This window comes from Halichoerus grypus, chromosome 14, assembly GCF_964656455.1.
Source record: "Halichoerus grypus chromosome 14, mHalGry1.hap1.1, whole genome shotgun sequence".
Taxonomy (NCBI): domain Eukaryota; kingdom Metazoa; phylum Chordata; class Mammalia; order Carnivora; family Phocidae; genus Halichoerus; species Halichoerus grypus.
Window position 1 is genome coordinate 9,043,255 of NC_135725.1, and position 13,346 is coordinate 9,056,600.

Sequence of the window (13,346 nt, forward strand, 5' to 3'; positions counted from 1 at the left end):
CAGGCAGTTGGGCATAAAACATTAGCGGGCCTCATTGTTTCCAATGGCCAATTCTGCTCTCGCAAGACATTCTTCCTTATATTTCAAGGCCCTGCCTTGAAATGCAAAGAGGCCACAGTAACAGCCAAGCGACCTTCCCTGTGTTCAAGAGCCCCTTCTGCTTTCACTGGCCACTGGTCCCTGGGCTCCCGATTGCGCAAGCCAACAGGAGCATCCACCTGGCAATGACAGGTAAGAAAGCCACACCTACCCTCAGCCACTGCTTCTCCGTGAGGGCGTCGCTGTAGTCCACGTCCCGGCGCTGGCGAGACCCCCTGCCAAATATCTTCTCCTCCTCTTCTTCACACGTGAGCCGTTCTACTTCGGCGTCATCCTTAATAATCCAGGAGGGCAGCTCATCTTCCTCCATTAAGCGGGGCTTACGCTTCGGGTTCCGGGCATCCTCCCTCCGCCGGTCCATGTCCATACGCTGGAGGTATTAACAAGAGTTTCACCAGTGGGAAAGGGGATTCGGCACAGGATCGACCTCACAGCACACAAAACTTTCACAAGTCACCCCCTATGGTTTCAGGGTCACTTTCTGCTTTTCCCACAAAGTCTCTTGATCCTGGCTGACGTGTTCTAGCTCGTTCCTCAACCACTCTGTCTCCGCAGAAGATTCTGCAAGGTAAAGTCTCCTCCCTCCCTCTGTACCCCATCTTTGAAATTCATGCATTGAAAATACACTCTTTAAAAATTCCTGTACTTAGTCTGTGTGTGTGCAAAGCTCTCCCTTTAAGTCATAGTGAGGAAAGTCCAATTGGGGATGTATTTAAAAAATATGAGCCCTGGAGATATAATTCACTGCTTCCCTGGCATAAAAGTACTCCTTAAGCCTATAAAAGAGAAACTTCATTAAGAAGACTTCCTTTTACTCAATAGGGCTCATGCTTTTAATTAAACAACCAGGAAACAAAGTCAGCACCCCAAGTGTCGCCGCAGATCGGCCACCCTCGGACTCAGATATGTGGGTACATTAATGGCTTGATTAGTCATTCGGCCACGAAGGTATTACATTTTCAGTGCACCATGGGCTCCGTGAGAGGGATGTCCTTCAACTCTTTAGCTTTTAAGAAGTTTCGCTCTTACGAAAATACTATCACACCAGAGAAGACGGTCAGATGCAATTTCATCTTAACTGATCAGGTTATAAATGAAGTGTCTCCCTTTCATATATTTTCAGATTCCCAAGCGCCTAAGCCCCCACCTCTTGCTTTCTTTTTAAAAATCCAGTGCACTTGTAAGTAAGTTAAGTGCCACACACTTGGCTTTAACCTGTAATTAAACAACCTGCTAGCTTTAAAAAGCAAATAAAACCTCCACTGAATTGCTGCATACGTTAGTTATGTAAGTATATATAGATATATACATTGCTAGCTAGATGTACTATTGCTACAATCGAATAGACCATTAACCATTAAATGATTTACCTTGCCCCTTTCTTCCTTCGGTTCTACCGTATTGAAACAGGGATTCAACATAACTTTTTCGCAAGAACTAAAACCGGCAACCAAAGGTAAATGAAATTTCTATTCAAATCCAAACTTGACCTCTAGGATCCACATAAAAAATTCAAGTTCAAAGTCCCTTAAACTGTGCTCCCACTTTTTTGGGAAATCATTATATTCCCAACATGCGGCAGGCCTGCAGCCTGGGGAGCCCCATTGGTCGATAAATGCGGCTGTCCTGTTCCGTCATGGGCTATAGTTAGCTGGAGAGGGTGTTCTTAATCCTGACTCCTAATGCTCTGGTATCAGAAATGGGATCTACCAAACTTGCGTTGTTAGCACAGAGAATGCCTTGCTGACAATGCAGTCTAGAGAGGGGCTTCTCGAAGTGACCTCCTAACAATTCTTTAGACCGCTAATAAGAAAATAAACAAACAAACCATTTTTTTGGTTAACGTATTCCACTGAGATGACACTTTGGTTTTTGGGTTGACTACCACCATTACCTGTACCAAGAACTGTTAAAATGACTTAGGCCATGCATTTGTTCACGATCGGGAACGTAAATCTTTCCTGACATAAAAATAAAAAATGGATAGAAAAAAATAAAAAGCAAATTGATATAAAATCTGATATAAAAAGTAAATTGCACTTGCTTTTTTTTTTCCTTTTAGAAAGGGTTGATGCACTTTTTTTTTTTTAAATAAGCATAAAGTTCTGATGGTTGCATCTCTCCCCAGAGATTTCTACTTGCAGAAGACGAGAACAAAATCTGAAGGTGATATTCAAGTAAGTCTAATTCACTATTCAGGTACGACATGAATGTATTTGTCTTAACACCTGATAATAAACGTTGTGCTAACAAGTACAGTTATTTTTAAAAAGTACTTCTTGCCTTTTTAGGGAACATAGCAGTTTAAAGTTTCATGCTTGTATGTTATCAAACTGTTTCATATTTGTACCTTGATGTGTCAGAGATCTTTTTAGGTAAAATTCATAGGTAATCAGCATGAAAGATCACTGTTTCTGAAGTCCCATTTTTAGAAGGAAACAAGAAAAATACTCAAAAGAAAGGTTTTATTTTTAAAGAGACTGTCTGTTTGATGTGTGTTATTTAACTACAATGTCCATGATAAATCAAATCACAAGCTTATATTAAAGTTTTACAGAGAACTTTTTTTTTAATAATAAGGGATAAAAAGGTTAAATATATGAAATCTAAATCTAGCTCACATTCCATTCTTGTGTCTCACTGAACTTTTTCATCAGAGTAGCTGGCAAGGATTCAAATTTGATTTCCTGCCCCCTGGTGGAGGTGCTAATGCATAGTGAATTGGCCAAAGGCAGCCCGCTGCTTAGATTTAAAAAAAAAACAAAACACCAAACCAAACCCCAAATTTGTATAATCCAAAAATGAGAAGTCAGCCATTGAGAAACAAGCAGAACAAGCCCCAAATTGAAATGCCTACCAAAAAGGGCTCCCTTTCCAGCATCACTCGTTCTAAGCCTGTTCCTTGTATGATAAAATACTCCCAAATTAAAAGAAGGTTGGGCCTCGGCCAGACATTCAATTTTTTTTTTTTTCCCCTGAGGCTTTCAATTTCTGCAAATACCCAGCACAAAAGTCAGAAAAGAGAAGCACTCTTCCCCCCCCCCCCCCCGCCCCACTTTGGGGCTGCTGATGGAAATCTCCATCTCTGGGCCTAATCTAATTTGTATAATGACAGGCAGCTTATCCGTTCTTGGGCCTCAAGAGCATCTGAGGCTGTGGCCGTGCTGCATTATTGCCAATCAGTGAGCAGCCAGGGGAGCTGAGGGCCTCTTGCCCCCGTGTTCCCCAGGAATCTACATTTTAATAAGTTCCTCAAGGAGAGAAAAGATGTCTGCTTCCTATGTGTATCTCTAATGTCCCTCGGTAGAGAACAATCTATAAAGGGGGTGACCAACAGTTTGAGTTAAGAAATCTCGGTTTCAGGAACACCCTACATGGGCCATGCTGTTATATGACCCCGTTGCATCAGTTAGATCCAAAATGGCCCAACCCGGGGACGGTGGTGCACGGGGGGTCGGGAGGGAAAGTACACATTCCAGGTTAGGAATTATTCCCATGGCTACCTGAAACTTCCCTCAGAAAGAATTAAGTGTCTTTTTATCTTGAATCATTATGTGTGGACACAACGACTGTTCCCTAGACAAAAATTACAAAATCTCACACACACACACACACACACACACACACACACACACACACGTAGCCTCCACACAGCGGGAGCTCCCTTCTCAGACTGTCTATGCTAAAAAGAGAATGCAAATCCTGTGGGTCCTATCTGGGCCAGGGGTCCTGTTTTGTTTGGCCTACAGCATTAGATCATAATAAAAAATTGAATTTAGCCACAAACATTTTGAAATCCAGAGATCGCACATGAAAAACCTACATTCCCAGCATCTCTTGGCCATTTGGAATTCCTGGCTACGTGGGGCTTGGGGCCCTGTCCCCCTTAGACAAGGTTACCAGGTTACCACCGCTACCCACCCACCCCTCCGCTTGCTTCACTCCTGCAAACTGCTTGTCTGACACCTGAGGGCATTCAAACTGGGGGGCCTCTGATGTGGGGGCTGTGCAGCGTTCAACCACCCGAGTTACAGTTCACATTTATTCACTCATTCGGCCATCAGACTAAATGTCAGAAAGATCAACATGATTGGCGGTAGTGGAGGGAGGCTCACAAACTTTCTGTGTCCTGATCCACGCTGACATCTTCACAAGGTCTAACATTTTGCAAATGCCGGCATTCATTCAATCAATATTTGTTAAGCAAGTACTATGTGCCAGACTATTCTGAGCATCGGGGAAGCAGAGATAAATAGTTACGAACATGCCTTAAGAATGCAGTAAAACATCACTCCTGAGGGCCTCCTTCGCTCGCCAAGGGGCTTGCGTCCGCACGTCCTGACCTTGTGGCAGTCTACGCATGCAAATCAAATGCAGATTCCAGCAAATTACACATGACTACCTACGTAGCATGGAACATCAAGGTTGAAACCATGGATGTTAAAGCCTCAAATGTCAAGGTCCTTTTCTATCTGTCCGGACCGGTGAAATCCAACCAATTTCAATCTTTCAGTGAAGGCTACACCTTGATGTGCTTCTGGAAGGTTCCTGTTCCCTTAAACAGGCTCTCTTTACCATTAAGGAGAGGGATGACCCTATTGTTTGGTTGCTGTCCCCCTACCCCATAGGGAGCATATTTGTTGTGATCCAGTAAGGAGACAGTGAGGGAATGGCTACAAACTACCTAGAGAAGCCAGGCAGGTTTCCTGAATGACAGGGCTTGGAGTTAGAAATGAGCTGGCAAGGGGGCGGCAGGTGGGGGGCGGGGATCTGTGGCAAAGCTGCGGACCACATGGCCCGTCCAGAGGGTACGGCTGCTACTGAGCCCTGGCCAACTGTTTCCATATAGAGACGTGGGCCTGGTATTGCCCCATTCTCCTTTTTCAGGAGAAGCCAGAAATCAGGATTCTTTTTATGTTGGCAACAAATTTGAAATTTAAAAAAAAACACTGCGTGGGCCAAACAAAATATGCCTGCAGGCTAAATCCAGCCAGTTTGCAGCCTCTGAACTGAAGGAAAGGCACAGGCTTCACAAATGAAATTCTGCCAGGGCACGCAGGGCTCCAGACATCTCGACTTAATAGAGAAAGGTGCATGAGTTCCTATGATATTACCATGAAGAGATCAAATTCTTCTTCTCGTCGAGCAATCATTTGGTTCAGAGTCTCGTCGTCCGGCACTTCATCTTCTTCCTGGGGTCAAGAACACAATGACTTAACAGACTTTAAGGGAGAGCCTGGACAAGTGGGGTGAGGTATGAAGGAGTCAAGTGGGTCTGTCCTGCAGACCACAGGGATCCGTTTCTCCAGCCAGAAAGAAAAGGGAAAGATCATTGGGTGTAGTATTTGCCATCATTATTTTACAAGCTATTCAAACCATCCTTCCCCAAGCAAAATCTGTTTAGAAAGGAAACATGGTACACGATGAGAAATCCTGGGCTTTTTTGGGTGTGGATCTTGATGCCATTACTTCTAAAACAAAGATACTTAAGGTCTCCCTGCCTCAGTGACCTAATCTGTAAAATGGGTGTGACATTTACTTGGAAGAGAAGTTGTAACATTTAAGTACGGAAATGCACAGGGGAAAGTGCCTCACATAAATCCCTGTAATGCTATTAATCTCAATCCACATACAAGGGCTTACTTTCAAAGCCTTGCAAAAACCATAAATAGGTGAAAGTTTGTGACTAGGCACAGAGCAAGACCTTAAAAATCATATAGACAGGTCAAATATAGAGCCTTTAAGATAGGTTTAATCAGTGTCTTTCAGTGGAATTAACATGCTAATGGTTAAAGCTGTGGATGGGACAACTCAGAATGTATCTGTAACAAACCCCCCATGAACTACCCTTAATTAAAAAAAATTAAATGAAGTAGAGAAAGCAAGTACACAAGGGCTAACATTTTCATTTTATATTGTGTTAGACCAAGTCACATGCTCTCTCTGCAAATTCCTCAGAAACCAAGTTCTCCAGCTTCCTAGAAATGCATTGACTTCCACACTTTAAGAAAAACATGATTTTATAAAGTTGGGCAGAGGCTGCAGAACTTACCTTCCAAAATTATTTTTATCATATGCTGGCTAAGCGTGTTAAAAATCGAATGGAGAATTTCAGTGTATTAGCAGAAGGAGGAAGAAGGAAACCCAGAACTTCAAACATCCAGTTTCCCAAATTATACATTCAAAACGAGGTACCTTGTTCTAGAAACAGTATGAGTGTAAGAGCGGCTTAAATGAGATAACTCGGGTGCTTCCCAAGATAATGTCTGATGCGCTGTGTTAGAAATGAATGCATTTCCATAAAGCAAAACTCTAATGATTCAAGCTAATAATTACTTCTAAAAAGCTTTCTATTCTAGTTCATCTCTAGACTGATTAAAGTCAATTTGTTTTAATATTACATTTCATTTGACAAAGACTAGCTGGCAGGCGGCTGATACTTGACCATACAAAGAATCTGGTTAACGGATCCTTTGGTGAAAAGGTGCCCTGCTTTGTCCACTCTATACCCAGAACCCCATATTATCCACTCAATGTCTATGCAAAAGGGGGCTTGGACTTCCCCGTGCCTAGGATGAAAAGATTCTCTTGTAAACTGGCAAGAAGCCTGCCTGCAGTGGCCTGACCTTCCTGGAGACCAGAATGTCTGGGAGGTGGGCTAAATCTCTTCCTGGGCTTTTTGTGCCTTAGTCCTTCTGTCAACCGTGCAGATTGCAGACTCAATATTTGGTACCACAGCCCGTGACTGCAGTCTATCAGCGTCCCCAAACATCGTCACATGCCGACACAGGCCACCCAGAAAATGGTACCATGTCTGACACACCCATAGTTTGGAAGGAGTGTGGAGGCCCAGCAACGCTGCTGGTAATGAGAAGCAACTGGCAAGGGACTCCACTCCAGCCCCCACGGTGGCCTCCAGGGCTGGGAGACACGAACATCTCCCCGCAGCCTAGGAGGGTTGAAAAGTGCCAGGCCACCTTGCACCCCATCTAACCCGGGCCAGGTTCTGTTTTCACAAGCCTACACATGACAAATTAAGCAAAAACACAGTGAAGGCCTTGGGTCACCTGCTTTGTGAACATATATATCACGTACCACCACCCCCCTTTTTCTTCAATTCCAGGTACGTAAACAATAACAACAACAACAACAACAAAAAACACCCGAAAACCTGATTCTAAATCAGTACCAAATACTCAATTTCAAGAATAGAACCTATATCACATATTCAGTTTTAAGAACCAGAGTGGTGAACTATTCGAGATCAAAATTTTTAAAATGTGTGTCAAGGTATGAACGTATGTGCACACCTATTTTTCATGATTTTAATGAAATCTCATACGTAACTCATCAAATATAGAAGACCAACAAGTTAGGAAGAAGCACCATAGAAAAGTGCTCTTCAGTGTGCAGAAAGCTTCATTTCAGGATTCATTTAAATATCAAGATCTACTTCACATTTAGACTCGTTTCAGGAAAAAAAAAAAAGTATGCGAGGCTTTTAAAAGAATTTGGCTTATAATTTAGAGATGATTTAAAAAACATATATCCTACTGAAGGCAAAGTCAAGCTACATCTAATATATGTAATGAAAGGAGTGCTCCATATGACTCCGTAAGGTCAACCCACTCTTCAGTTTACAAATATGGGGACATCAAACCAAATGTGTCCATCCCAAGACAATTTTGTGATGAAGACTGGCACTGCTATTTTGCACAGTTTTCTAGACTACATTGGAACTAGGTCTTTCGATCTCTTTCAAATCCATTTGGGTTGAAAATTTAGTACAGTTACCAAAACTGGGGGGACGCGTGGGTGGCTTAGTGGGTTCAGCATCTGCCTTCAGCTCAGGTCATGATCCCAGGGTCCTGGGATGGAGCCCCATGTAGGGAATCCCTGCTTAGCAGGGAGTCTGCTTCTCCCTCTCCCTCTACCCCTCCCCCCTGCTCATGCTCTCTCTCTCTCTCTTTCTCTGTTCTCTTTCAAATAAATAAATAAAATCTTAAAAAGAATTACTAAAACTGGCAATCTAAAAAAAAAAAAAAATACAAGGGATGACCTGAAGATTCCCGCCCCCTTAGAGAAACATAAGCAATGCATTCTTTGAACAATCTTGCCAAGGAAAGAGAGGTTGTTTTTTGTTTGTTTGTTTTTTTAAACTGGTCATTTTCTCAGCCTTTGGTCGGCTTTTACAGGAAACCTTGAACTGGGGGTAAAAGTCATGCTCTCCAAGTATAAGTAAATAGGTTAAGATGGCTTGTCCTACAATCATACTGAAGTACTTAATCAAAAGGCAAAAGACAACAGAGGGCCCTGGGGGATGGCAGAGAGAAAAGGCAAGAAGAGGCCCTTCCTCCGGGCTCTGTCTGGTCTCATCTGGCTGATTTTGCCCCCCACTCTCCCCCCACGGGCCTGTCTGCAGTTCTGCATCTGCCCTACAGAAGGCAATATTTACAATACGATCAAACCCACGCACGGGTTGCATCTCTGGGGAGAAACCTGGAAGAAGCATGCCCTGGCTGAGCCTTGCGGTCCCTCTAGCAAATGCTTTTAGACACTGGTTTGGATAACTTTCAGAGGCTTTCTGTGCTTGGGATGGAAGATAGCAGCTAATTTATTCATTTTAATTAACGCCAGCCCAGGAAACTCTTTAAAGAACGGAGAGGTCATTCTTAATCCTTCTGAGACAAAAGGTCACTTTGATTTCATAAACTCGGCTTTCTGTAATACCTCATTTTCCTCTTCGTGCTCCAGGATGGCCTGCAGGAATGCCCTCCGCTCGTGGCTCGAAGACTTCTGATCAAACATGCCCGCCTGGATCACTTTCTGATCTACGTTCAGCTTGTACTTTGCGGCGGCGAGAATCTTTTCCTCCACGCTGTTTACAGTGCACAGTCTCAGCACCCGGACCTCGTTCTGCTGCCCAATGCGGTGAGCTCGGTCCTGTGCTTGCAGATCCTGCGAGGGACAAGGACAGGCTGTCAGGGGCCAGTGCGTGCATTAGCTGAGCACGCATGTGGCCTGCCCGAGAGGGGAGTGAGGAGGGTTGTTTAACCCACCCATACTCATCAAAGATTTTGCTTTCATTTTTAACACAGGCAAGCTAGTTCATCCCTAATGGAGGGAAGCTGGGCTCTGATGCGCTTGGTTCACCACCAGAATTAGTCCCCAACTAAAAACAAAACAAACAAAAAAAACCCAATACATCTGATGTCAGAATTATGACTTTGATATGACCTACAACTGACCTTAAATTGCAAGGTCATCATGGCTGCTTGTGTCAAGTGTTAAAGAAGATTTTTAAAATATTCATGAATTATACACACATACGTTACACATACACAGTGTACATACAGGGATTGCTCAGGTGACAGATCTCCTGGGATCTAAACCCACCAAAGATGCAATCTTTAGTTTGGGGAATGAAAAGGATTGCTAGTGGAATACTAAATTGGTCACATTTTTGGGGGCAGAAATCTGGCACTGTGTTTCAAAAGTGTGAAAACTGGGTATGGTCCCTGACTCCTGAAATTTTACTTCTCGTAATTTATCCTATGGAAATAATCATGGATATGCACCAAGATTTACAAATAAGGGTGTACCTCTCGCTGTTACATATTATTTACAATTTTTAAAAGCAGAATTAAATAAAAAATCAACAATAACAGGTTGGTTTAAAAAATTAGTCTTTGTAGGTTATGTGCCATATACTACATGTATAGTATCATACAAATCAATTAGAAATTTAATAACACAGAGCTATAATAAGTAAGAACTACAAGTTACATATGAGTAGGTACACCAGGATCCTATATGCGCTTATTTACCCAGACCAAGAAAAGGCAGGAGGGCCACGCCAACAATATTGACATTTCCCAGTAATAAGAGTACAGTCATTATTAAATTTTCCTCCTTTTATTTTCAAATGGTTTAACATTTTTTGCTGCTTTAAACATGTATTACTCTTACAAGAAGAAAAAGGTTTTAATGAAATCTTTCAATTAAAACCTTCATAAACCTGAGGCCAAGTTACCTGATTTTAATGCTATACAATAAAACTTTCTTGGTCTGTTACTTTTACTCATTCTGGCCCAGGGGATGGTCTCTGTGCCCATGCTAAGTAGTGGTTTCCATGTGTCCCCCATTAGACCTGTTTACATTTTTAGGGCAAAAGTCTGTCCCCTGTATCCTGCATCCCTAGCACCCGATTTTGCACAGAGCTGATACTCCACAGCTATAAGCCCATCTTGTTGACCAGATGAGTCATGCACGTGGCATAAGGCGACAATAGGCCCAAGTCCACCCAGGAGACCTGTCTTTGCTGCAGGGACCTCTATGATTAAATGACTAATAAGGCAAAAACTGCTCCTCAGAAGATGTCTGAATAATATTAAATACCAGACAGCTGAATCATGAACATGGCTGGCACCCATCCAGATTAGATGATTTTCCAAAGAGGAGAAAGTGAGGTGGATAAGTGAAATCCAAAGTTGGGGGCAGGAGTGGAACCCTAAACTTCATTTACAAGACCTTGGTTCAGTCATCTCTCTCAACACGCGCTCACCAGTGTGGTGACGCAGTGGCCGAGACGGCGAGTTGTGTGCTGTCAGCCTCTGGATTATCTTCTAGAACAGGGGTCCGTGAGCTGTTTCTGCAACGGGCCCAAGAGTGATTATCTATTAATAGTAAATATTCTAGGTTGTCTGGGCCAAGAGCAAACACTTAGCAACTGTTCTCACCAAAAGGCTGATTATCATCTTCTTTTTTCTCCATTTTACATTTTTCTACTTAAAAATGGGAAAAAAACTATTCTTAGCTCACAGATCTTACAAAAGCAGATGGCAGGCCAGATTCGGTCCCCAGGTCTGAGTCTGCTGACCTCTGCCCTAGAAGATGCTGATAAATCGCAAAAATATTAAGGTACAGGTGGCAGCAGAATGTAATAGGCAAGGAAGTGGAGGGCCCGGGACACCTAAAAACGGGGGTGGTAAGTTCGTGAGCCCTCGCGAGCTGGCTGCCAATTAGGTGTGTTGTTCTGTTCTGTTTCGTGGTGGTGGCAGTGGTGTTTTTTGTGTGTATAAAGCCAAATATCTATTTGGAAAGCAGCAAAAATTAGTGTTTCTAGGCTGAAGAAGTTTATGGAATATAAGCCTAAGTCTGTAAGCCAAAATGGGGAGGGGGGCGTATACGGTGACCAAGAAATGCGTGCTGTCGTTATTGGATGGATTCTTCAATACTTCTGAGATTTTAGTGGTCTGATGTTTCATCACACCAAGTAGGTGTGATTGAATCTGAAGACAAGAACACAGCCTGAGAAGAGAGCCTCCGAGGTAACTCTGCGGTTGGCCCTTCTGTCTAAACAACTCAACTCCAGCTCCAGGGGCTAATAATAAGGGTACCAACCCATGTTTGTTTGGAAATGAGAGCCTCGGTAATCCCGAGGGATTTTATTGCTAATTCCACATGTGTATGTTCCAACTTTACTTCTAAGGAGAGCCTCCAATTAGCGACTTGTAGGCCTCTATCTTCAATCTGTCAACTTTTGTCAAACAGAACTGCTCTTTGGTCAATATGCCTTAATTTTGACTCAACGTGACAAAGAATTAACAGAACGCCTTTTTTTTTTTGCAACGCATGCTGAAACCAACATGGTAAAAAGAGGTCCACAACTTTCGTTCTGGGGACCACGCGACCTTTATGCAGGGGCACAGGATTCATACCAGACAGACACGGACAAGTTAGTACTGACTGGTCTCCTTGAGTGGGAAGTATTTCAAGGACTAGGTATGAAGTTAGGTTTGCAAACGGCCTTGTAGTATCTAGTGGAGTTCGCTGCTTAATGAAAGTTAGTTCTCTTACCTTTCATATGAAAAATCAATATTCACTCTATCACTCTAAGATCACTGACTTCTGAAAATGAAAAAAAAAAAAAAAGGTTTGCCCAAACTAATGGCCACATTTAAGTGACAGACATGAAAAATATGATCAGCCCAGTTGCCCAAATCAGGCGGCAGTGAAATCTACCTACGGCAGATAAAAATATTTGGGAGAAATATATGGCCCACTGCTGGGAACCTGTGGTAAATCAGACCAGAGGAAAGTCTGAGGTCCTGTGTGTTTTGTTGCTTAAGTTTTAGTTCAAATACAGTGAAAGGTGAATGAATTGTTCAACGCTCATGCAATTTACTTGATTCTGGAGTTCCACCTTTAGTTAGTGGTTGTAAGTTTGTGTGTGTGTGTGTGTGTGTGTGTGTGAGAGAGAGAGAGACAGAGACAGAAGGGGGAGACAGAGGGGGGAGACAGAGAGACAGAGAGAGAGGGAGAAGACAGAGACAGAGGGGGAGAGCAGGGCAGAGGGAGAGAAAGAGAGACAGGCATGGATGTCCCGGCATCCTTTCCCTGGTAAACCAGCTTTTCTAGAGACAGTGAGTACCTCTGGCCTTTGGGATTTGCCCTGTGCCAAACCAGGTGGTCGGCCGAGAAGCCCCAGATGTGCTTACCTCCAAAGATAAAATCTAGCGAACCCTCCATTCACCTATAGACAGGCTTTTTTTTCTTTTTTTTTTTTTCCCTCAGTAAAGATTTAGGCAGCAGAGATAGGGTGATCGAAACCACACCGAGCACCCCGGGGAGGAGAAGAATCACACACTCCTCCCCTAGGTGCCCAGCAGAGCCTCAGGGCCTGCAGCCCTGCAGCCACTCTCGAAATGTGGGACTGACGTGGAGTTCCCAACAGTAAGCAGGAAAACTGCAGGTCTGTCATGGGAGTAAGAATTCCACCTGTGCCCGGGAACGCAACGTAGGATATAAAAATATATAAAATATATAAAAATATTTCCTGAAGACCAATGGCCGTGGCCCCCCGAGGCTCGGAACCACTGGTCTAGTCTTGAAATCAGCGCTCCTCAGCTAGGAGAGAAACGACGCAGAATCTCTAGGGAGCTTTTGAATGTCTGGAGAAGCCTGGGAAGCAAACGGGGCGTGGGGTGGCAGGGAATGGGAAGCAGGCGTGCGTGCTTTTTTTACAAGCTCTCTCATCATTCTGTGCAGCCCAGAACTCCATCCCCTGCCCTAAATGAGTGCCGTCCGTAAGCCTTTTCGTCCCAGTCTCCACCGCGACCCAGTGAGAACACTACTACTCTGCGTGTTTGCAGTGGAGGAAACCGAGGCGCAGGGAGCAGCCCGGGGAAACTGATGTTCCCGTCACATTCATATGGGGGAGCTGCAGTTTTCCTCTCTCCTATTTT

General features: G+C 43.6%; 1 protein-coding gene across 7 annotated transcripts in view; it reads right to left on the bottom strand.

Moving 5' to 3' along the window:
- The window catches only part of SMARCA2 (SWI/SNF related BAF chromatin remodeling complex subunit ATPase 2), a 178,174-nt gene that overhangs the window by 73,050 nt on the left and 91,778 nt on the right, over window positions 1-13,346 (bottom strand). For all 7 annotated transcript variants that reach the window (XM_078061322.1, XM_036076061.2, XM_078061321.1 and 4 more), the window contains exons 25-27: window positions 8,830-9,057; window positions 5,214-5,291; window positions 251-469 (exon numbers count right to left, since the gene is read on the bottom strand). In XM_078061322.1, coding sequence (XP_077917448.1) covers window positions 251-469; window positions 5,214-5,291; window positions 8,830-9,057 — 525 coding nt within the window. The remainder of the gene's footprint in view (window positions 1-250; window positions 470-5,213; window positions 5,292-8,829; window positions 9,058-13,346) is intronic.